We start from the raw sequence: 26,570 nt of genomic DNA, 5'->3' as shown, positions 1-26,570 counted from the left end.
CCAACATCTTGAAACATGTAATTATTTTATTGACAAATGAATAAAAACAGTAAAATAAAGTACATCACTACAAGTTGGAATTAGAATTACAGTTCAAAATGTACAAATAGTCAGACGGTTCATAGGCCATCAGACCAAATGAAATTAAGACGACTTGAAATTCATTTTCAGAGGTGCAACATCGCTCTTAAAGAAAATATATACTTGTAAAATAGCTAGAAAATTTACTGCAAAGTTATCAGTTTTGGAAAGCATATCCCAACATTCCTAATCTAGGAATTACTGCAATGAACAAAGTGTGTCAAGTCAACCTCAGTTCAAGCTAAGAAATACTATACAATAAAAAACTAGCTTATTCTAAAAACAATAACTACTCTTAAAGTAGCTTTAATCTCTGACCCAACAGCACTGTTGGTAGACGTATACAGCAGTGTTTGCTAATGCTTCACATTCCCTCATGCCAATACATCAAACAGTATAAAGTTTCAATTCAGTAGCATCTCTCATGTTTAGAGAGTCTATTGTTAGGTTGGTTAAACAAATGTTTGTGCGGCAGCAGAAATGAGATGCTAATCTGTTTCGTCTATGCAATATCTGCTGGAGTATATACTGTACTGTATGTACAGGTCTCTATATGGATGATTTACTGTACATTTGTCTGATCTGCTCACTGAAAACTCTTCGTAGGTCCACGCGTCTGCTCTTCAGGGTTGGTGTGAGGAGGCCGTTCGACACGCTAAACATTTCAGGATGTAAATATAAATCCTTCACCTGACAAAGAAAGAGAAAGACATCAGCTGGTACAAAAAATATTACACAGTGATGAAGATTACGTATGGAATGATTGACGACGGGCCGTTGAATTATAAGAAAATAATGCACACCCAGTGGAGTATTTTCAAATAATTCGAAGGACCGGAGTCAATTATTCCACTTATACCACGGCTACCAAAAATATTGCTATTTTTAAGACATTTTAAAGATTAGGTGTGTGGTTATTGAAAAATAATCAACACCCATGGAACATTTCTCAACCAATCAGAAAAAAGCATTCAACAGCCCTGTGGTATAAAGTATGTTTAAACAGAGACTTATAGTGCAATAGATTCACTGTCACAAACATTTGAGTTAAAGGAATATTACAGATTACTGGAATAAACTTTATAACTTAATGGCCATTGGGCAGTTTCCTGAATAGGGTTTAGATTGATCCAGGACTAGGCCTTAGTTATATTTAAGTAGTTTTTACAAACAAATCTTCTTACAAAAAACATTACTGGTGTGCATCTTGAGACAAAACAATAAAACTGACATATGTTAAGAAGATAAATCCATAATGCAAGTTGTTTCAAATTAAGGCAGATCAAACATTTTAGGATAAGCCAATCAGGAAACCACTCCTTGATCTAATAAGTATATGTCCCACATCTGCTACCGCTACATGTTGTTAATAATTAACTTAGGCAAGAAATTTTGCATTTATATTTTATTTTCACAGGTTCACATTAACATGTCATTGATAGGGAATGAGATCAAGCATATTTTTGGCCGAACTCAAAGTATTCCCCCTCTTTAACTGGGATGGAGGGATGCTGAGGAGACATATGCAAGTAAATAAGACTTTAGATGTCTGGTTTTGCCGCAAACACTGTGAGGTGTCTCAGCTCATTTCAGGTTATGAAGTAACAGGAGAAAGACGGTACCTCTCCTCCTTTTCCAACCCTGTATCACAAAATTATGTACCTATAGTCATGTAAATGTGTGTCTTTTCAGTGACACTGACACGTTTTTCTGCCTTTTTTCGTTAACATGTCACATATTTCTGTTTACGTGTCACTGTCATGTATTTGTTACTCAACTGTTTTGTCCTATTTTCAAACCATTGTCGCTTCGGTTTAGGGTTAGATTTGGTGTTTGCCTTAGGATGTCACTTTAAGTTTTTTTTATACCTTTTTTTATGATTTATTTTTTTAAATTTTATGTTTTTTAAACCATTGTCGCCTGTCATTATGGTTAGAGTTGGGTTTGGGTAAGGATGTCATTTTATGTAAATCTAACCCTAAACCGAAGCGACAATTGTAAGAAAATAGGACAAAACAGTTGAGTAACAAATACGTGACAATGACACGTAAACAGTGTGATTATAGATACGTAATTTCATGATACTGGGTTGCCTTTTCATACACTTTACAACTTTACACAAAATGAGAATATTTTTTTCGATTTCGCTTACATCATTTAAAAGCAGACATTCCAAGCATTATTTAGACATTTATCTTTTTTTATTCGTTAAGTTACAGTTAATTGTCTGACGCGTTTCTGAAAGGACTTCACTGAGGGAGAGAGAACAGAATGCGCATCATGTTTATTTTCTTAATTTTGCGAAAAGCACAACATTCTGTTTTTATTGGGAGTGGACACACACAAAAAAACTAGACACTTTTTATGTTTTAAATCATGATTAAATCATATCTGTATGTCCAAAATCAGAGTAATCTAAGTCTCTTTGCGCAGAGATTAAAAAAATAAATAAAGAGGTTGTGGTGCCCGCGCCGCTGTCAATCCCATGGAGTTAAAGGCTGTAACAGACCCAAATCATTTCTGCTGCATAGTTGCATTTTTTCTAGTCGCTGAATATGATACTGCAGTTAATGTAGGGATCTCTTTTATTTCTGGGGCTATGACCTTTTTTTGATCTTATTAGGGACATGCCAACATCTCCGACACAAATATGATCCCTGCACGATAATGTGTGATAATGTGTCTTATTAACTCACTGTCATGCATTGTGTGCAACCCTTTCTGTCTCCTCCTTCGTGTTTTGTCCATTTCCCTGTTGCTAAAGAAACTCTTAAGCCTCCTAAAAGTCCTTAAATGTCAAAAAAAAGCAGTTGGACGCATGACAGAGTATTTCTGTGCCAAATGCGCTTCGCCAGGGTTTCTACAAGTTTTCGAACATGAAAGATTCATACGTAAGAATCTTGCTTTATTTTTTATGGGCAATTTCAATGCTGGAAGCAGTGGCGGATGCAGAACGTGACATATGGGTGGGCATGGATTAAGTCCGGGTGGGCCTGAATCTATGGGTGTCACTTTTGAATAAGAAACTATAACAGGTCTATAAAATTCGTCAAGACTTCAGAACACTAATTTAAACAGCATACACACAGACCCGAACTGCACGTCACATTTTTGACATTATTGATATTTTAAATTGTAATGCAACGTGACATTAATTAAGCCTTTTTGGTAAAAAGCCTACAAAAAAGAACCCGCACAGTGACAAGAAATATAAATGAACCCCAAAAAAACGTATACTTTTTTAAATAAAGTGTTTAAATAAATACGGCTAAATGCTTAAAATGAAGCTTCTAACATCATATTCTCTTCATGCAAATCACTAAAAATATATTTTCGTTCTTACATATTTAAGTTAACTTACTAAATAAAGAAAGAAAAAGGGAATTGCTAGAATAATGTTAGACTCTGCGGTTAAACGAAATGACAAATAAATAAACATTTAATATACTTTTTGATGAGCACAAGAGCAAGCCTACTCGTGAAAAGCGGCGCCGAGGAGCGCGCATATCAGACGTGAACGAAAGGAATAATGGATTTAATGCTTTCACTTCATTTCCTGACAGTTTCACTTGTTAGTGAGGATATTAATGACTAACAAGATGACGCAGAATTACATACAATATAATTACCTCACGAAATCTGAGAGAATGCAAACACATTACAATATTTTTTTCTCCGCCCGACGGGCAGGGCGCATAATTTTTTTTAGCCCGACAGGAATTCGCCATAGCCCTGGACTTCGGGGTAGCAATTTTGCGAGTCCTGCATAGGTTTGTTTTGTTGAAAGACTTTCTTTAAAGTGAATTTCGTTTTGTATAAATTGTATCTTAATATTAATCACTGTTTAATCAAACAATTGCCTCGATTTAATAAATAAGAAGCAAACCAAGAACGTCTGTGGTGTGGATTGAAGTGAACCCACTATAATTCCGCAGCCTACACGTCTTTCTGCTTTTAATGCATTTCTTAAATTAATGTCTCAATTACACAGTAGGCTTATAGGTTGTTATGATAGGCTATTTGTTGCTTAAAAGCAATAGGCTATATTGTATAAAGTGTAGCAAAAAACGTTGCGTGACTTACAGTGCTGAGTTAGAGAGCTGGTATGGCTCTCGGTATAGGCTATCAAACAACATCACTGTGATCAGATGTTTTCTTTCTATTTTTTACCCCGCTGTCATATTTGTTGTGTGTTTATGTTATTAGGAGGAAAGCGCGCAGCACATATTTATAACGTGTTGTTATTCAAAATACGTTTTCCACTTGCTTGCTCAAAGTGATCATGGCTGAAAGCTGGTCGGGAATATTTTTCTCATTAACCATAATGTAACGCAACATTCAACTGCTTTATAATAGTTTTTAGTTATCAGGCTTACTTATAATTTTACTGTTTTTAACATAACATGCAACAGATAAAATACATCACATAAAGTAGTCTACCCAGTCTCCTGAGGATGCGTATAAATAGCACGAAGTGTAAAACTCGTGCAATACATATGCCAAATTCCACTTTGGCGTGCATACGATACGCACGTCCTTCCCATTCACTTAAACGGGGCATCTTTGTCTAACTATACAGAGTAGTATTTTTTACATTTCTGATTGGGCGGGCCAGCTGTCAATCTGGGCGGGCCCAGGCCCGCCCAGGCCCGCCCATAGCTCCGCGCCTGGCTGGAAGTACAGTGGAAGTCCTTATATTGGCACTTTAACCGGAATAGCACAAGGACCAAGGGCTGACATAGGGTGACCACCCGTCCCGCGTAGCGCATGCGCGCACAGCGTTTGAAGCACAATTCATGCGTCCTGCAAATTGAGACCGTGTCACGCATAATCGATGCTTGCTCAAAAAAAAAGTTGGTCGCTCTATATCCTTGAGCCCCAGGCAGCCAAACGAACATTACTTGACAGTTCAGACTCACTCGCTACTCGCACGCTGTTGCCCCTCAGCTGAACTGCTGACTAGGTTGTTGTCAACTTTTCGTTGTTGTCATGACAGCGCAGTGCGCAGTCTGCGCACTCAGCCAAGCACATGCATAACTTTTAGATGCGCGCTTTCCAATTTGAAAAATGGAGAAAGAGACTGAATCTCACTCTGCACCACCATAATAAATTAAAAAGAGAAGGTGTGGGTACAAGAAAGACGGGGGAAATAAATATTTGTGGCTGAAATCCATTAGATGTCCCCAGAACACTGAAGAGTTTTTTTCCTGCGCCTGCCTTTACTAACATGCAAGTTCACCATCCTTCTGCTCCCTTGTTTCGTGAACCTCTGGAGTTGTGAGTTAAGAGTTTTTTTAACTGTTCCTGTGTTCTTCAGCAACTACAACTCGTGTTAATCCTATAATTTTATAATTTATTAATTTTTAAGTGAATAAATTGTAATGAAAAATAAATTAAATTAAATAGGCTAGCTAAAGTAAATGGAAGTGCATCTGTCAATTCATTGAATGTTCAAATTATTATGAATCTTTATTTAGAAAAAAATACACATTGGTTGGCCTATTCATGAGCATATATAATGTTTAGGCGAATAGGGCATTATTAATATCAGAGTTGTATAGTACTTAAGTATTTTTACTTTCTACATAAAAGTAAATTTTCAATTATTCGTATTTTATTAGTGTTTTTCTTTGGAAAACATACATTCCAAAACATATTATCATCATTTTTACTCCACTACATTTCATAATTTCAAGTTTTTGGTTTATATTTCATTTTTAAGTACATTAAACATCTAGTAATTTTTTTGTACTTAAGTAAAAAAAATCGTACTTTTACTCAAGAAAGTAAAATTACACAATTTTGATGTAATTAATTAGGCATTAATAGTGATGGTCGTTTTCGAAGCACTGCTTCATGAGGCTTCGAAACATTTACGAATCTTTTGTTTCGAATCAGTGGTTCGGAGCTTGTTTCAAACTGGCCCAAGTCACGTGATTTTGGCAAACGAGGCTTCGTTACGTCATAACTGTTTCAAAAGAGGTGTGTTCGACATCGGCTGTGGCTGGATGTAACCGATCGGCGAGATTAGCCGCGTGCAGGCGGGGAGGAGCTAAAAACGGAGACGTGAAGTCGGACGCGCTGTGGTTCCCGTAGTTTGCTGCATTTACGTCAAGCATGGCTGATCACGTGCCGTTTGCTTGCTTAATCGCATTAAACATGATTTGTAAGATGTAAACTTCATAAAAAGTGAATTATACTGTTTTGAATGTCCGTGTATGAGCATGAGTGGAACTGAAGAGGCTTACAGCATCTGTTTTTACAAGAATAAAGTTCAACATAAGCATATATTATTTAAATACCAATGTAGTGGGGTCTACATTTTTTCATTTCTATTTCCATTTTATTTTTATGAACATGACACAATATAACATCGCGACTACATGAAAAGAGCTTTAACTGTTATAAAAATACAGATTTGTGGGCGTTTGTGGAGCTGGGGGCGTGAAAATACACACGAAACACACGTGATTGTTGTCATGTGGTGAATCCGACCAATCGTGAAACAGCTGTGTCGTCATTACAGCCCGTGCAGCTCCTCTTCGCGAACTGCGCTAGCTAACTCAGGCGGCTGATCTCGAACCGCTCTCGCGGTACTTAAAAGCCATATGACACAATCACGTGCCTGCAGCGCCAGCTGAAGTCGGACAAAAATACTAACCGGAATGCACTGCTTCAAGTCAGCCACCGATCGGTCTGCGCAGCGCCGCATGAAGTCGAACACACCTAACGTTTCGAAAATCTGATGGTTTACCACTAGGGGGAGTTAATCACATGACCAGTGTCTAATATGTTTAGGTGAACTCGGGTCAGTTTTATTATGAAAGTTCATAAAACATTTATCCTTCTGACTAATAACACTGCCATTTTGTCAACTTTTTGTTTATAGACAGATTTAATGACAAAAATGTGCATAATTAAAAGGGTAGTTAGTTTTAATCATTTGTTTGCCTAAATAAAACTAAAAACACATAATAGACTTTTTACTATGTATTAATTAAGTTAAAAAATTTTTAACATATTTTAATACAAATCTTGCTATTATTTTGTGAAAAAAAAAGTGTAAAATGTTTGGACATATCTGCTTTTACACTATTTTGACCAGCAGGGGTCACCAGCGTGTGTGGTGTTTCGAACTGCTTCGAAAAACTGAATCAATTTTCGAAGCAATTGGTTCAATTTGATTCGAAGCTTCGAAAAGCTTCATTTCTCCCATCATTAGGCATTAAATCAATTTTAATATGCAATATATAATGAATACACAGTATGATTTTATGCTTTAGAATGTAGTGAACATTTTTTAGTAAAGAAAAGTAAATTTTTTCTCAAGACAAACACTCTGATAAAGCATAGATGCTTGGAAAATGTAACTAAAATACTTAAGTATTATACACCTTTGATTAATATGCCATGTACACGGCAAAAAATGATTTTCAAGAAAAAAAATTTTAGTAGGCTATTTTTGTCTTGTTTTTAGTAAAAATATCTAAAAATTCTTAAATTAAGATGCTTTTCAACCAAAGAAAATAAGTCTAGTTTTGTGCATAAAACAAGCAAAAAAAATCTGCCAATGAATTGTTCTTGAATTTGGTGTTTAAAGAAAAGGTTCAAGATTTTTTTGCTTACCCCCTTGGCAGATTTTTTGCTTGTTTTATGCACAAAATCACTTAAATTTGATATTTTTGGTCTAAAAACTAGACTTATATTCTTATAAAGCATCTTGATTAAGGAATTTTTAGATATTTTTACTGAAATCAGGACAAAAACACTAAGATTTTTTTTATTGAAAATCATTTTTTGAAGTGTAAGGTGGTATGTGCTAGAAATGGGTAAACCACTATAAATAAGTCTGCCGGTGGGTTGGGTGCACCGCCGCGCCAGGGAGTGTCCCACATTGTCCCTCAGAAACATACCCCTTGTCCCCCCTTGGACTTATTAGCAGGTGGTCACCCTAGGCTGACACAAAATCAACGTCACCAGATAAATGTGGTGTTGTTGTTTGTGAGGTAAATTTAAGCTTGTTCAGCTTCCCAAAGAACCCAGCATTATGGAAACAATGGATATAGTTTGTTTATCCAAGATAGCAGTGGATTTTTGCGTATGTGTTTGTTTAACGCTGGATTTTATTGAAATGGGGCGGTCCAGCCAGGTCGCATGCGGTAAGTACTGCATCAAATGTCTGTGCGTACATGACATGAACATGTAGGGAATCATTAGTTGTCCAGAGACAGTAGCATAATATCGCTCGCTTCCAGGAGCTTGGGGTTTATTCGGAAAGAATGGGCTCAGCTGATCTGTTTTCTAAATCTGATAAAACTAAAGACTTTGGATATATGAAAGATGTAATGCTACTCTATAAGTACTCAAGATTAACATGAGATAAGCAGAAACAGTGTGTTATGTGAGTTTTAAGTAAATCATGTCAAAATTTTTATTTTTGGATGTAACTTCCCTTTAACATCTATCAAAATCAACATTCAGCATTATTAGTGCTTCCCCTACGAGACAAATGGTGGATCAAAATAATTGCCTGTTGTAAACAACAACATGCCACTGATGCTATTAGACATTAAAGTGAAATTTCATGCGGTTTATAAAGGACCTACCTGCTCAAATGACTTAAGTCCCGCCTCCTTTCCCACTGATGTCATATCCTCCAGCACAGCCTTCTTCACATCCTGTTATCAACACATGACATTTCACTTGTAGAAATCACTGAACAATAAGCTCAGTTTTGTGTGACAAATGAAAACACTGCAGTTTATGCTTATGAGGTGTTTGTCTGATGAAACTCACTGGATTCTGACAGAGTTCTTCATATGATGATCCCACGATCCCTCTTTCTTTGGCCCAATTGACAAACACTTCCGGGTCTGGTACTACGATTCCTATGAGGTGAGACTGAACACACAAACATACGACAAGATCTACTGTCATTTCCTCAACAAGTCTTAGCTTCATACCTAGACAGCTGTTCAGAAATGATGCCCAAATTTGCCATCCTATCCTTTACTCAAAACCAGTACATGCGTGTCTGTATCATGCACACTTACTTGTAGACTATCTCCATGTACAAAGACCTGTAGTACTGGAACGCAGCGAGTGTAGATGTTTTCGATCCTCTCTGGAGCGATGTACTCGCCCTGTGACAGCTTAAAGATGTGCTTCTTCCTGTCTATAATCCGCAGTGTCCCATTCTAAAGCCAGAGACACATGCTCATATTCAGTGCTAATACAATATTAAATCTCTCGCCTCTTCTGTATTCAAGAGAATAGAGTCTCTTACTGGCAGCCACTGTCCCACGTCTCCGGTGTGAAGCCAACCATCAGCATCCAGAGCTTCTCCTGTCCTCTCCTCATCTCTCAGATAGCCTCGGAAAACGCTGGGACCCCGGATACAGATCTAACACACGTGCAAATATTATACAGAAATGACTTATTTATAAAATAATCTCATGAAGTTGCACATGTGGGTGATTTTCGTGAAATTAGACTCATGAGGTCATTTTGATAAAAAAAGTAAATCTTATAAAAATAAGAATCATACAGTTACAAACATCTCTTCATGTACTATTTTGCACATGATTTCAAATGACATCATATAAACCAATTTTGTTGTTTTTCCACATTTAAGAGGAAATTTTTCATTACCGCAATGTGTCCATGACTGGATTTGGGTTCTTTGACATGAAAATATTTATTATTTAAAATTTCTTTAAAAGTTTCAGTGCATGTTATACTGTAAACATTTACAGTAAGGAATCATGTGGTATTTGGTGATCATTGGTAAATGAAGAGACAATAATAAGGAATATAAATGTGTCCAAGACCAATTTTTCTCATCCTCCGCAACAATTTTCAATCATTGTTTGAGCCCTCAAGGAACTAACATTTAAAAATAATTGTCGGAAGGGACATAATTGACTGACACTCAAGATGGCTACCAGGTAAGCAGTTCTTATTTTTTCTCTCCAGATATAAGTTAATATTTTGTTTGTCATAGTACCTAGACCACTTTTAAGTTCTCATTACCGAAACATGAGTTTGTAAATGCATATATTTAATGTAATATCATGTTGCGGTAATGATAATTTTTGGTAATGATAATCTAAAAAATGTAAATAATTCTATAGGAAATATTTGTAAATCCTCTAAAAATAATTGTTATAGTAAGTTCAGACCTTAATCTTATAAGTGCAAAAACAATTGGCTTCAAGGGCAAAAATCTGATGCTGGACACCTTCTAAGTCTGGATTTCGTGAGAATCACCCATGTACATATTTAGATATACCACACATGAAGATGTATCATGCCATGGCTTTTTGTGATTTACTGTTTTCTGGATAATATCATCCTAGATAATGTAAAAAAAAAACATTCAGTATAAATAACCTTAATATCTTTAATATTAACGCTTTCCTCGCCATTGATTAATTATCTAGTCAATTAAAAGAAAATGCTTCCCTGCCAAAGACGAGTTTTTACGGCAATCCATATTTCCGCTATTATCCACTAGGTGGCACTCTTACCCAAATTATAAAACACCAATGCATCCACTGATCCAAAAACAGTAAAAAAGATAATCATTCTGAATCAGATTTCTATCAAAACTCCTTCACAAAAACGCAATTATCTCAGCTTTTTGCTCAAAATTTAGTGTTTTTGAAGAAACCTACACATAATTGAGAGGTGAAAAAAGAGAACAAATGAAGGTAGGATTAAACTTTTTTTGTTTGAAAGCAAAGGGTTTGTTCTTGATATATTGTATGTGTATATATTTAAAGAAGAACATTTTCTGGAAGATATAATTTTTTAAGATTTTCAAAAATTTTATGTCAAAAATTTAAATCAATGGTTAAAATCAAACTTTGATGCTCCTAATCTCATCATCAGATTATGAGACTTTATCCTGGATTTCACAGACATGGTCACACACTTACAGGCCCATGTAATCTATTTCAAATGCATTTTTACTCAATAGAAAAGCATTGATAACTATTATAAATTGAAAAGATGTGATGAGAATACAGATCTCTCCCTCTCCATTCTTGGCATAGTAGTTCATGTCAGAGATGTCTGTTAATTTCACCATGGCACAGGGTAAAGGCGCTCCTACATGACCTGAAAAAGATGGAAAAAGAAGTTGGGATCCAAGTGGATGCCATATGTAAAAAAAAATATGACACACTATCACAACACCATTTCCAACACCTGTAGGACAATAGTGTCATCTATTTATATTTGAACTCTATGTAATCAAAGCAATGTAAGCAATAAGGTACGAGAGGCTGTGCTGTATCGTAAATAAGTCACAGCTGAAGGGTGCACAATGTAAGTCAATGCAACGGTTCTGGCTAAAGGGGATACAGCTATGGACAAATCTCACAAGATGTTGGTTTAGGGCATAGACTTTAAAAAAAGATGGACGACGCAACGTCGCTTCCTTCTATTGTAATGAATTGAAGCCAAAAATGTCTGACCATGAGCGCTGCCATGTTTTGTAAAAACATCAGTTTGGAGCCCGGGCATGCGTAGAGAGATCGTTCGTGGAGCCAGAGGCGAAGCTGCGGTATCAAACTTCTGCCCAAATGCTTGCACTATCAATTCAACCACGCCAATCATAACGACACGCCCCATTTCTATAGAATCAAATTACTAGCTAAAATGAAACTTAGCACAAAAATGAAAAAATGAATATGAATCACTGTGATAACAACTACTTGAAAGGACCAAAACCATCTTTTGGAAAATTTTATTGGAAGTGTGAATCATTTTTTTTATTTAGAAACAGGTCCTATTCGTTTACATGGAGTGGGGAAGGTTTATGACTTGTACTGCAGCCAGCCACCAGGGGGCGATCAAAGCGGCTTCACTTTTCAAGACTTATGAGGCACACCCGGTTTAAGGTTAAGTTTGGGTGTAGGATTAGTCTGAAAACAGTGCTAATCCGGTGAGATTTCACAAGATTTTGGCCATAGCTGTATCCCTTCTAGCCACAACCCAATGCAACCCCTTCAGCTGAGAGGCATGCACGATATGGGACAGCCACGAGTACCTTATTGCTTTTATAAAACGGTAACTACACAATGCAAATATTACAGCAAAAAAAATGTATCAATGCAACTAAATCACTAAAACCATTGGAAAAAAGAGTTTTATAAACTTCAAATAAATAAATACAGCAATTAGCCAATCAGAACTGACAACACACTTTTGTGAATGCAATATTTTGAATGTTTCATGCACCGCATACAGAAAAGCTACCGTGTGGAGTATACTGTTCATCCATACTTTAAAAAATCAATAAATAAAAGGCATGCCTTCCATTAAACATATCTACACACATGCTATAGCAAGGATAACACAAACCTGCACTCCAGTCACCAGGCATAGAGAAGGTACAGCCGGCAGTGCACTCCGTCTGCCCGTAACCCTCGAAAATCTGCAATTATTTAACCCAAATCCTAATGGCTGAGTATCAATGCGATCTAATTCAGGTGCACACAATACCATACAATGTAGATATTATATTGAAAGTATTTTAAGCGAGGACTCTCACCAGACAGCCAAGTGTTGCCCTGAGAAAAGACAAAACAGTGGGAGAGATCGGTGCGGATGCAGTGAGAATAAAACGCAGGTTTCCACCCAGACTGGCCTGTAGGACAAGAGAAAGATATGGATGGGTGAACATACATACACATAATACAACGTAATGATAATAAATAAGATGAATATTTAATATAATGAGAAGTATGCACCATTCTTTGTCTGGGCACAGTTACTAAATTTGATCAGTTTTGCTTTTATTGGTATTCCACAGACACTGGACTGGACATGATGATTAAAATCAAATCTTGAAGTGGTCTTCTATTATTTTTCAGATTTCACTTAGTGAAGGGGGCGCTTTTATCTCAATAATTGGTATACCTGTATCTTATTAAAGATGAGTCTGTCCCACATGCTGTTGTTTCTGACGACTCCACTGCTCAGTTCTGCCTGTTTCCTCCTCACAGCGTAATGAAGAAGAGCTCTTTTCAACGGTGATGTAACCGAGCCCAGAATCTACACACGGCATTCATCAATTTAAGATGAATTATGACTTTATTTCATTATAAAACTGATGTTTGTCACAGACCTTGTCATAGATGCGGTTGAGTAATCGAGGGACCACAGGGAAGAAAGTGGGCTTCAGGGTCTTAATGTCATCCATCAGCAGAGAGATGTCACCCTGGTAAAAGCCAACTCTTGCACCGTGACAGAACATTGACACCTATAGAAGAGAAACAGAGAGAGAGCAATCATCAAAAAAAAAGTATAGGGATTGGACCAAGTCATATAAATGAGTCCCATGTACATTATATAAAAAGTATCTTATTAGTGTCAGTCATGTTTTGTTTTATATATTGTGGATTCATGGGTTTAGTGTTTATTTTAATTTTAAACCAAATAAAAAGTTTTCATTAGTGGGTAGAGGGTTTGAGAAGCCATTATCCTATTCGTGAATAACCAAACCCACATTTTTTGTGATTTACTGTTTTCTACATAAAATCATCATACTTTATGTAAAGATCATTCAATGAAAATATAATCTTCATATCTTTAATACTGACTGAGTAAGGTCATGTCACAGATTGAAATGAATGTGAAAACAAATGTTCACTTATGATGACACATTGAAATGAGTTGTTCATTTTTTTATTCCTCTTTCATGAAATTACTCGACCACAAAAAGCCATGATAAATACTTTTTACATAAATATATTATATAAATATATATATTATTTTCAATAATGTGCAATGTGTATCTGTTACCATTTAATGTTTCATGACTCTCAAGGCACTCACACAAACTGGGAAAAAAACACTTTTTATTGATTTATTGGTCTCTTAATATTTTAAGTAATGAATCTGGTCACACATGTTATTGTTGTGTTTCTGACTTCCTTTTTAATTTTTTCCTGACTTTAAAGGTGCTTATTTAACACAGGGTGGTATACTGATACTGCTGAAACCGTCTATAACAAATCTCACGAATATCTTTAGTTGTTGGGATCATTGAAAAACTTTAGTCCAACAATTTGGATGTTCTTAAATGTCAAGGTAGTACAACTACGGTTAACATTACAGGAGTTAAATTGCATTTTACTACGAGGAGCAAAGAATAAATAAAAAATATCAAAAAGTGTCGGGGTTACCTGGATCATGCGCTCAAACATGTGGGCGAGTGGCAGATAAGAAATTGACACATCCTCTTGACGAATCACAAAGAACCCCTGTCACATGCACACAAAATGGACAATTATTCATATGATCAATTATTTATCAGTAAAGTATAACATTTAATATACATTTTTTACAAATAACCTCTAACTGTGTGTTCACACCAGATGCGATAATTCACACGTACCGTATTTTCCGGACTATAAGTCGAGGTTTGACTTATATGCCAAATTTAACATGAACCAATATAAAACATTCCTGTCCACAGCCACAAGAGGGTGATATTTGCTGCTCTTCTAGCCCACCCCTGAAAAAATTTACTGAAAACAATTGAAACTGTAAACTCAAAGACAACTGAGAAAGACTTAACAAAATGACCCCAAAAAGAAAATCCTATTCTGCAGATTACTAACTGCAATTATTAAAATATGCAGACGAAAAAAATAATTTCCTAAATAAATGCAACTTATAGTCCAGTGCAACTTATATATGTTTTTTTCCTTTTCATGATGCATTTTTTGACTAATGCGACTTATACTCCGGAGCGACTTATAGTCCGAAAAATACAGTAGTTGGATGCTTGAAAATTTTCAGTTTACTTGCTTCATTCACGCAGAAATTTGCGTCATGGGAGGGGCTTCTGCGACTCCGCTAGCTTCCTGCAATGACTTCACTACTAGAACAAGCTCCTGATTGGTTAACGTGGCGTGATTTTCTGCCAAAGTTCAGATTTTTCAACATGGGAAGGATGAGGAGGATTCGCGTCTACCGCGCCACGCTAAATGCCTCATTCGTGCCGCGAGACCTCTACCGTGGTTGGTGTGAACGCAGCATAAGGCAGATTTAGAGATATTTATTACTGGATAGCTTAAAGTAACAATACGTTTTTTACTTTTAAAGTTTTTGTAACCTTTTTTAGAACCAAATGTTTATTTTAAATCTTGATCAGAAATCAAAATATTGATTTAGCCTGCATTTATTGTAATTTCAGGTAATGTAATTGTTAAAGATGCATTGTGTAACCTCAAGGAGGATCTCTTGACAGACGTGCAATACAATCTACATAACTACATTATCAGTGGTGTATAAAGACCTTACCTAATGAACTGTATTGTTTATATTACCTTGGAATGAGCAATTTTTATCTACAGACACTGCGGGTCCCCTTTCAACAGTAGCCCTAAATGGACAAACGGCTCTACAGAGTGTGTTTTGTCACTATGTTGTCTCAGACAATGACATGTTTGTCCTGTGACGGCTACTGTAGCTTCACTATGTGTTTTGAAAGGTACGGGGGTGAACTGTGGACAAGCCATTGGTTGCAATTCACAATCTCACTGATAGATGCCGCTAATATCTACACACTGCACCTCAAGATACTGTACTATATAAATTGTTTACATAAACTTAGCTTGTTATCAGAAATAAACTACTCTAAAAGGACTGTTATTGATTTGGAAGTTATGTTTGTTCCACGAAAGCCGTTTGTTATGTTGTTACTGCTGAAACCGTCTATTCACCACTGATAATATAGTAATGTATACCACATTGCACCTCTGTCAAGAGATCCCTCCAAAAGTTAAACACTGCACCTTTAAATAACAAACGAAGAGCTAAAACCAAAAAAAGATAAACAGAAGATAAGATAAACAGTATAAGCAACAACTATCACAAATATCACAAGATAAAGAGTTTGAAAATGACATTTTAAAAAAGAGGAGCGGTAGGAGAAACTGACCTCCAGGATTTTGATAACAGAGGAGGTGTTTGAAGCGATGTTACCGTGCGTGATCATGGCTCCTTTAGGTTTTCCTGAATAACATCAGTAAACAAAACAAATATCAAAAGATGAACACATCCTGATTTAGTTTAGTCTTTCATTCACCAATGCAGTGTTTGCAGAAAGCAGTCAGTACCTGTGGTCCCACTTGTGAAACAAACCACGGCCAAGTCCTGTGGCTGAGGAGGCTGAACCCAACATAAAACACACATGACATTAAAACTAATGTTAAACATTAAAACAAACATCCGTACATTACATTATATTACACGTGATTAGTGACGTAACGATACAAGCTCCAAAACAGCGATTCATTGAAGGAACTTTTCGGTATCAGACGTAACATCAGTAGCCATGTGATTGAGTAGAGGCGGGGCTAATTTGCATATTCATAGATCCGCGTATACTAAATGCAAATGTAAAAAATTTACATTTTAGGTGTTTTAAAGCATGAAGAAATTATTATGACTTTTATATATGCTTATGTGATGTGTTTTAAATGATTAAATTCTTGCTACAGGGAGACTTTAAACAAATGAGGAGCTCAGATGCAAAAGCCACTAAACGCCACCTGTATCAAAAATTAGATAATGAAGATGACCGAATGCTCTTGGTATGAATTATACACAGTGTTGGGGATAAGGCATTACAAGTAACCTGCACTACGTAATAATATTACTTTTCTGAGGTAACAATAAAGTAACACATTCTTTTATAAATGTACACTTTAATATTTGAGTTCGGCCCTTTTTTAAAAAAGTAATACGAGTTACTTTTCAGTTTAATAAATTCGTAAGTAATAATATTACTTTTCTGAGGTAACAATAAAGTAACACATTCTTTTATAAATGTACACTTTAATATTTGAGTTCGGCCCTTTTTTAAAAAAAGTAATCCGAGTTACTTTTCAGTTTAATAAATTCGTACATAATAATATTACTTTTCTGAGGTAACAATAAAGTAACACATTCTTTTATAAATGTACACTTTAATATTTGAGTTCGGCCCTTTTTTAAAAAAAGTAATCCGAGTTACTTTTCAGTTTAATAAATTCGTAAGTAATAATATTACTTTTCTGAGGTAACAATAAAGTAACACATTCTTTTATAAATGTACACTTTAATATTTGAGTTCGGCCCTTTTTTTAAAAAGTAATCCGAGTTACTTTTCAGTTTAATAAATTCGTAGGTAATAATATTACTTTTCTGAGGTAACAATAAAGTAACACATTATTTTATAAATGTACACTTTAATATTTCAGTTCGGCTCTTTTTTTAAAAGTAATCCGAGTTACTTTTCAGTTTAATAAATTCGTACGTAATAATATTACTTTTCGGAGGTAACAATAAAGTAACACATTATTTTATAAATGTACACTTTAATATTTGAGTTCGGCCCTTTTTTTAAAAAGTAATCCGAGTTACTTTTGAGTTTAATAAATTCGTAGGTAATAATATTACTTTTCTGAGGTAACAATAAAGTAACACATTATTTTATAAATGTACACTTTAATATTTCAGTTCGGCTCTTTTTTTAAAAGTAATCCGAGTTACTTTTCAGTTTAATAAATTCATACGTAATAATATTACTTTTCTGAGGTAACAATAAAGTAACACATTTTTTTATAAATGTACACTTTAATATTTCAGTTCGGCTCTTTTTTTAAAAGTAATCCGAGTTACTTTTCAGTTTAATAAATTCATACGTAATAATATTACTTTTCTGAGGTAACAATAAAGTAACACATTATTTTATAAATGTACACTTTAATATTTGAGTTCGGCCCTTTTTTAAAAAAGTAATCCGAGTTACTTTTCAGTTTAATAAATTCGTAGTTAATAATATTACTTTTCTGAGGTAACAATAAAGTAACACATTCTTTTATAAATGTACACTTTAATATTTGAGTTCGGCCCTTTTTTAAAAAAGTAATCCGAGTTACTTTTCAGTTTAATAAATTCGTACGTAATAATATTACTTTTCTGAGGTAACAATAAAGTAACACATTATTAATATAAATGTACACTTTAATATTTGAGTTCGGCCCTTTTTTAAAAAAGTAATCAGAGTTACTTTTCAGTTTAATAAATTCGTACGTAATAATATTACTTTTCGGAGGTAACAATAAAGTAACACATTATTTTATAAATGTACACTTTAATATTTGAGTTCGGCCCTTTTTTTAAAAAGTAATCCGAGTTACTTTTCAGTTTAATAAATTCGTAGGTAATAATATTACTTTTCTGAGGTAACAATAAAGTAACACATTATTTTATAAATGTACACTTTAATATTTCAGTTCGGCTCTTTTTTTAAAAGTAATCCGAGTTACTTTTCAGTTTAATAAATTCGTACGTAATAATATTACTTTTCGGAGGTAACAATAAAGTAACACATTATTTTATAAATGTACACTTTAATATTTGAGTTCGGCCCTTTTTTTAAAAAGTAATCCGAGTTACTTTTGAGTTTAATAAATTCGTAGGTAATAATATTACTTTTCTGAGGTAACAATAAAGTAACACATTATTTTATAAATGTACACTTTAATATTTCAGTTCGGCTCTTTTTTTAAAAGTAATCCGAGTTACTTTTCAGTTTAATAAATTCATACGTAATAATATTACTTTTCTGAGGTAACAATAAAGTAACACATTTTTTTATAAATGTACACTTTAATATTTCAGTTCGGCTCTTTTTTTAAAAGTAATCCGAGTTACTTTTCAGTTTAATAAATTCATACGTAATAATATTACTTTTCTGAGGTAACAATAAAGTAACACATTATTTTATAAATGTACACTTTAATATTTGAGTTCGGCCCTTTTTTTAAAAAGTAATCCGAGTTACTTTTCAGTTTAATAAATTCGTACGTAATAATATTACTTTTCTGAGGTAACAATAAAGTAACACATTATTTTATAAATGTACACTTTAATATTTGAGTTCGGCTCTTTTTTAAAAAAGTAATCCGAGTTACTTTTCAGTTTAATAAATTCGATTTAAAAAAAATTACTGAATTAAACTGAACGTAGTCACGTAGAATTACACACTGTATGCATGCGCACCTTGGCGGGAACAGTTTGAGTCAAAAACAGAAATGGCAGGCCAGAGCTTGACATTTTTGTGAAGGAAATATGTAATTTCTGGATGCAAACCTTCTCAGTCATAAAAAACATGTGCAAGGCCTGAAAGAGATCAAGCCTCAGCCAAGTAAGAAAAAGTAATCTAAAAGTAATGCAAGTATTACTTTCCATAAAAAGTAACGCAATTACTTACTTTTTTGGGGAGTACCTTAATATTGTAATGCATTACTTTTAAAAGTAACTTTCCCCAACACTGATTACATGTTCATCAAGTACCTTCCAATGGCGAGCGCAACAACCTCGTTTTCACATTCAAACTTGTCCCCCTTGTGAAAACATCATTTGCGATGTTTCTAGTCATATCTTTAGTGATTTTTCATCTGTTTACCATGTCTTGCCCAAAGAAATTAATTCTTTGTAGAAGTGGAAGTTTTTACCAAAAAGCTTGCATGCACTTAGAGGGTTCTGCAGTGAAAGACAGTCAAATTTGTTCAATACCTATAAAATGACTAGAAGTGACATTTTGGGAAAATAAGGCATTACTGACTATATAACCTTTTTATTGCAATTAAAGTGAAAGAACTGAACCTAAACATAAGAGCATGATACAAAAATGCTCATTAACCAAAAAATGTCAGATGCACTTTGAGGGTTTTGCATCTGAACTCCTCAAATGATGTGCTATTTGAATTGTATCATTTTGAACCTGATTTTGGCAACATGATTATTGGTCCTGGAACAACAATCCTGACAGCCAATCATATTTTGTAGTTAGGTTTAGGACTGGGTTATGTACTATGCAACCCTCTAGTACAGTGGTTCCCAACCTTTTTCACTTTAAGGCCTCCTAGTTGCCCACAACAATATTTAAAACAATTTCCAAATAAAATTAACTAGAGCTTGGAATGACTAGATGGATATTCACTACTAAAATGGCCAAAAAAATCTTGATTTTTTTAATGCTTGTTTTGTCCAATATTTAACAATATTAAGTCATCTTCAGGCCCTCTTGGAAATCTGCTGAGGTCCCCCTGTGGGCCCCGGCCCCCTGGTTGGGAAACACTGCTCTAGTACAATGCATAGGTAATGATGACGACGGGGCGATTTCACTGGCACTGACTTATTTGCGTGAAAACGCCTGTTATTTCTCGAGTGAGTTGATCACCCAGTACCATGGCTTACTCAGAAAAACTTGTAACTGGTGTATTTTAGAGGTGAACTACAGTACTGAGCTCTTACCACAGGCGTCTGTAAATTTTCTCTTCCCAGCTTCTGCAATACACACAAAAATACAGTTTCAGAACTTCAGCAGGTCTCTATAATAGCTGTAGATTGTTTACAAGGATCATGCATTGTTATAAATGGTTGTGTTGCCCTTTTGGTTGTTTTTCTTAACAAAACATGAAAAGATAAAACCTATACATTTTAGACATGAACACATTTACTTATTTTGTGCTAACTGGAAATTTGGATATTTGTGACATTAAGAGATTCAATTTTTTGGTTTTATATAGCTGCAGTTGTTCCTGACCATTATCTCTGATAGTTGTAGTATCTCCACCCCACACTTGCGACCTCTCTCCAGCAGGGCGGCGCTGAAAGGGTTAAAGAGCACCAGACAGGAGAGAAAGGGAGTCACTCCGTTCTCCTTGTTCTTTAATAGAGATTCTGCTTTATCTTCCTTATCACAAATCACCACAGAGATCTCAGCTAAAGAGAAAGACACAGGACAAAGTCATCAAAAAAGATCAAGAATAAAATGGACAATGTCAAAGTTTTGAGAAACTGAAGTTATGTTACTAGACATCAATCAAACATCGCAGCATAATTTCATAGCATTTAAAACATATATGGCATCATGTGTTTGTCATACTGACCCAGATTAAGGATATGAACCATGGCCTCTAATCCCAGTGTGTCATACAGCGGCACTACTGCCATAGAGAATGTGTAGCAGGCCAATTCTGCAATGACCCACTGCAGCCACCAGAGGGAGACAAACAAGTACATATTAGTCAAACTGTCTTATTGACATTACATTTATGCATTTTGATTTGGCACAGGCTTTAACAGCATTAATGTGCAAATTAACACGGAGTTAATAAATGTAACATATTTATTGAAATATTATTAATAATTGTATATTTAATTATTTAAAGTCTTCAAAACACAATTTCAAAATGTTTATTTCAAGGATTAAATTGTTTTTTTATGTTATCTTAGACTATATAATTTTTCTCAAGTATTTTAAAGCTTGGATTATTTATTAAGAAGGGAAAAAGGATCTGTTTAGATTTTTTGTTATGAACTCTTGCATTGGATAAATCAAAGTAAATAAATGAACTATGATAAATACCTCTGGTCTGTTCTGTGCAAAGATGCCCACAAACTGTTTTGGATTTGGTTTACAACCCTTTGCTAACAAACCTGATCCCAACACCTGTGCCTGTTGATTTACCTGTAAGAGGTTTGTCACAATAATTACAAAGAGAGCTTTTATTGAGTTATGAAACAGTTATTTTACAGCAGTGAATGCCATGACATGCATTGTTCTCACTTCAGTGTAAGAGATCCATTGATAGGGCTCTCCTGGTTTCCTAAAGCCAAGACATGGGCCATCTCCTGTACAGCTCAATGAATAATCATTGTAGTTACATAACAGTTCAACTGTACTATATGTGGTTGCATGCATCGATTTTTTTGTCTACATTGCTGTGCATTTAGGCTTCAATGTATATTAGTTAGGGGTGTGACGAGACACTTAATCCACGAGACGAGACAAAACACGAGATTGGGTTCACGAGACAAGACGATATTTTTACACTTTTTAAGAAACCCTCAATGATCAAATAAATGAATAAGAAACTGAAATCACATTATTTTTTATGTTTTAACTAATCAAGGACTGGCCCTAACAATTATTTTGTTAACTGACAATGAAGTAATTTGTTATTTTGGGGTAATAAAAATAGACCCAAGTGAGCAGTAGCATTTAAAATTACATAATAACGAAGATGCAATAATAATTGGTTCAAATAAAGTATTAAAACCAAGTTACATTAAACAACATTTTATGGTCTATAAATAAAAAGCATTATGTATGTATTATAACAAATGCCTGCAGGGGGCGATAGAGGACTCGTCTCGCGGACGCTGTCTTCACTTTCACTTTAGACAGAGAGAAATGCTTATTTTTAGTCAAACAATGTTTAAATCCATATTGATATTTAATATATGTCCATTTCTTTACACTAGAAATGATACAGCCACTGTCATTTTTTGAGCAAGAACATGCAGACATTAAATCATGTAAACTCTGTGTGAGGGTTTAATCTGCTGAGATTTCACATCTGACACTGATCAGCAGACAAACACAACGCGTCTCACACGAGCTCCCAAACGAACATTATTGAAAACCTAAACAAAAAAGCAAACGCAGTAAAAGACAAATATAATGCATGCACTGTAAAAGGGTCAAACAGAAAGCTGCATCCTTTGGAGGTTGCATATGCAGGCTGCATACAATATATCATCAAGGTTTATTTCAGATAATTAACTGAGCATTACATTCGCAAGTCATGAGCATTTTACAACAATTTGCGATTAACTTAATAATTAGTAAACTTTATAATTGTTAATAGTCTCTAATAAGACAGTGATGAAGTTAATGCAGTTTAAAAATGCGACCTCCGAAGGATGCAGTCTTTTATTTGAGAAACGGCCAGCACCTCCACAAGAAATCTCACGAGACACATGTAATCTCGTGAGATCTCGTCGCACGAGATCTCGTCACACCCCTAATATTAGCTTTATTATGAATGCTGTTAATATTTAATGGTGAAGTGTGTACTTTTTAGAAGTATATCTTGACAGAAATGCAAAATAATATACATTATAAAGAAGTATAAAAAAACAAGTTTCTACAGAAGCCCTTAACGGACAAACCTTTTTACTAAGTTATGTCCGACGATGACGTGTTTTTCCGATGGCGGCTACCATAGCTTCTTTATGCGTTTCAAAACAAGGGGTGACCAGTGGACTGAGCCGTTGGCTGCAATTCACAACCTCACCACTAGATGCCGCTAAAATTTACAAAAAATACCAAGAGCCATTGAACTCATCTAGTCTAAATGACTACCATTAGGGACAGTTTGGTTCACGAGATAATCATGGCAATAGGTTTTTGAAAGTTTGATTTACACAAACCTGCTATTCGAAGGCCTCGCTGAAACATATCGTAAACAGTTTTAGTGTCATCATAGTAAAACTCCAGCAGATTATCATCCTTTAGTAAAGCCGATCGTCTACAGCAGAGCTCTCCCTAAAAAAGCACAAAGACATACAGTACATGTTTTAAATACACTCTTCACTTTGGTTGGATAGGTAAATGTACAAAAGATGCAAAATTACTGCGATAGCATAAAACAGTTTTGTTGCATCATGGGTTCTCTTCTGTCATACAGTAAAAATAAAAATACTACACTAAACTACTGCATGAAACTAATGCACTAATGATTTAAACAATGTTTTATTAGCAAGGTTATATTTCGGTATTATGACAGTTAAACTGTATTGTATGTTGCTGCATGCATCAGCTTTCATACATCGCTGTGCTTTGCGTTTGACTGTATATTATACACTGTATACTTATCATGGATGCAATGCACTTTGTTGTATGTAGAACATTTTTTGTGCCTAAAAATAAGACTGGATCCCATTCACCTTCATGTAATGCATCAAGGTCATGTGACAATGTAGTACACTACCATTAGAAACATTTATGGTTGCATACTGTTCACACACTGCTTTTTACATTTACGCATTTGGCAGACGCTTTTTTACATTACATTACACTTTAACCTATGACCTTTTGCGCTGCTAATGCAAACTACAAAAAAAATTGCGGTCAGTGTGCGGGCAGCAGTATGCACTTACCTGTACAGGTATGGACTGGGCCTGCAGGTCACACGGAGGCTGGATGGGTCGAGGTCGAGTCACTAGCCAGTATGTTGTAAGAGAGGCTAGTGCTCCTAAACCTATGAGAGATGATGAAGAGAAGGAAAGCGAGGATATAGAGAAGGATAAAGGGAGAGAGGGGACGAGACTCTTCAGATTATCCACTTCAGACTTCACATCTCCACTGAAACGAAGAGAACGTAACCACTCCTGTAACTGCATAGCTGAGAGAGAGAGAGAGAGACAAAGAAAAAATAATGTGAAAAGAGCTATAGTAATGATATGTAATTGTTAAATGAAGAATAAAAACTCCTGTTTTTACACCTGCATTTAGTGTTGTCCATGTGTGATACGATCGACCAAAACGCATCTTAACACCCGGTATAAACAGGGCGGGGCCTAGATTACAATCAAGTATGACAATGACCTCCACTTCAAGCTGCAATAGGCTTTATGCCCAGCTGCACTACTTCCTGAACTTCAGCCAGCTCCTTGTTTCCTGTCTGCCATTATTGGACAAACAGATTAATCCAGGTGTGTCTGATTATTGTTGTTGTGACTACTGAGCTCAGGCACACCTGGATTAATCAGTTTGTCCAATAATGGCAGACAGGAAACAAGGAGCTGGCTGAAGTTCAGGAAGTAGTGCAGCTGGGCATAAAGCCTATTGGCCAGTCGTGTCATTCTAAGGTTCGTTCTTTTCAGATAACTACCACTCAAAACTAATAAAGTATCCCAGGTGCTGAAAATCATTTTGAAATATAAAATATGAGTATGTCTTTTAATAACATTAAATTTACAAATGATTAAACCAAATTGTGTGTTTGTGACATTTGAACCTCTTGTCTTATCTTAAAACTGAAAGTAAATAGATTCTCCTCGCGGAAGGTCTGTATTCTTCAAAAATTAGCAAAAAATATTTCAAATCAATATTTAATTCTCCTCACCTTACTCATGATGTTGCTGGTTGTTATCATGAAATAAACCCCTTCAGTGTGATACAACAAAACCCTCCCCTTCGTGTCGATAACAACCTGCTGCCTATACATTATCCCTTGCTTATACCACGGGGCTGTTGAATGCTTTATATAGCATTAACATCTTGTGAGTGCATTATTTTTAAATAATTGAACAGCCGTCATCGATTCTTCCTTACTTAAACCATGCAGCTGTTAAAGGCGGGGTGCATGATTTTTGAAAAACGTTTTGGAAAAGAGTGTCGGGCCGACTACCAAAACACACCTGTAGCCAATCAGCAGTAAGGGACTTGTCTACTAACCGTCATCATTGCCTGGATTGTGTATGTTTGGGGCGAGTCTATCAAAAGAAGGTCCAGATTCTTTTGGGGTGGGGCGTGTTTGTTTAAGTGATTTCGAATGTCAACATTGGCTTTTAGAGATCATGCACCCCGCCTTTAAATGCTTTATTCTGATTGGTTCAGAAATGTTCAACGGGTAAGCATTATTTTTCGACAAACGCACACCTGACCTGTCAAGTGCCTTAAAATTAGAGATCGACCGATATACCTGTTTCCCAATATTTTCCCAGATATTTAAGCATTTTTCCCATTATTGGGTATCGGTTTTGTAATATTGGATTGAGCGATAAACGCCGCCATCTTATGGCCGATTTAAGAGTTGCATGCTGGATGACATTTCATCACAGCATCTCAGGAGAGGAGCTAACAACAACAACAAGTGCACAGCAAACATGACGGCCGAGTGACGCAACTTCATTAAAATGACTTTGAGTATAAAATGAAAAAGAGAGTATAAAAATCGAGTGTCTGTAGACCTCTAATGACCGTTTTAAACATACAGTTACAAACATCTCTTCGTGTACTATTTTGCACATGATTTCAAATGACATCATACAAACCAATTTTGTTGTTTTTTCCACATTTAAGGGGAAATTTTCATTACCGCAACGTGTCCATGACTGGATTTGGGTTCTTTGACATGGAAATATTTATAATTAAAAAATAGACTTCAGTGCATGTTATTCTATAAACATTTACAGTAAGGAATCGTGTGGTCTTTGGTGATCATTGGTAAATGAAGAGACAATAATAAGGAATATAAATGTGTCCAAGACCTATTTTCTCATCCTCCGCAACAATTTTCAGTCATTGTTTAAGCCCTCAATAAACTAACATTAAAAAAAATAGTTGGAAGGGACGTAATTGACTGTGACACTCAAGATAAACATTGCAATTTTGTTTGTCATAGTACCTAGACAACTTTTTGTAGTTCTCATTACCGAAACATGAGTTTGTAAATGCATATATTTAATGTAATATCATGCTGCGGTAATGATACATTTTTATAATGATCATCTAAAAATGTAAATAATTCTATATGAAATATGTTTTAAATCCTCTAAAAATAATGGTTATAGTAAGCTCAGACCTTAATCTTATATGTGAAAAAAACTTGGCTTCAAGGGCT

The 26,570-nt window shown here is 35.2% G+C and overlaps 1 protein-coding gene across 1 annotated transcript in view; it reads right to left on the bottom strand.

Moving 5' to 3' along the window:
• Positions 1-8: 8 nt before the first annotated feature.
• The window catches only part of acsl2 (acyl-CoA synthetase long chain family member 2), a 39,168-nt gene continuing 12,606 nt past the window's right edge, over positions 9-26,570 (bottom strand). Inside the window, exons 2-21 of the mRNA XM_073867521.1 lie at positions 24,103-24,347; positions 23,374-23,488; positions 21,725-21,789; positions 21,524-21,625; positions 21,045-21,144; positions 20,699-20,877; positions 20,407-20,439; positions 16,218-16,269; positions 16,040-16,113; positions 14,277-14,354; positions 13,217-13,351; positions 13,009-13,143; positions 12,641-12,736; positions 12,451-12,523; positions 11,116-11,202; positions 9,368-9,486; positions 9,135-9,278; positions 8,878-8,982; positions 8,688-8,759; positions 9-771 (exon numbers count right to left, since the gene is read on the bottom strand). Coding sequence (XP_073723622.1) covers positions 631-771; positions 8,688-8,759; positions 8,878-8,982; positions 9,135-9,278; positions 9,368-9,486; positions 11,116-11,202; positions 12,451-12,523; positions 12,641-12,736; positions 13,009-13,143; positions 13,217-13,351; positions 14,277-14,354; positions 16,040-16,113; positions 16,218-16,269; positions 20,407-20,439; positions 20,699-20,877; positions 21,045-21,144; positions 21,524-21,625; positions 21,725-21,789; positions 23,374-23,488; positions 24,103-24,345 — 2,148 coding nt within the window. The 5' untranslated portion in view covers positions 24,346-24,347 and the 3' untranslated portion in view covers positions 9-630. The remainder of the gene's footprint in view (positions 772-8,687; positions 8,760-8,877; positions 8,983-9,134; positions 9,279-9,367; positions 9,487-11,115; positions 11,203-12,450; positions 12,524-12,640; positions 12,737-13,008; positions 13,144-13,216; positions 13,352-14,276; positions 14,355-16,039; positions 16,114-16,217; positions 16,270-20,406; positions 20,440-20,698; positions 20,878-21,044; positions 21,145-21,523; positions 21,626-21,724; positions 21,790-23,373; positions 23,489-24,102; positions 24,348-26,570) is intronic.

Source organism: Misgurnus anguillicaudatus, chromosome 5 (genome assembly GCF_027580225.2).
Source record: "Misgurnus anguillicaudatus chromosome 5, ASM2758022v2, whole genome shotgun sequence".
NCBI classification, from domain to species: Eukaryota; Metazoa; Chordata; class Actinopteri; order Cypriniformes; family Cobitidae; genus Misgurnus; species Misgurnus anguillicaudatus.
Note: the sequence above shows the minus strand (reverse complement) of the source record. Positions and strands in the feature narration are given on the sequence as shown.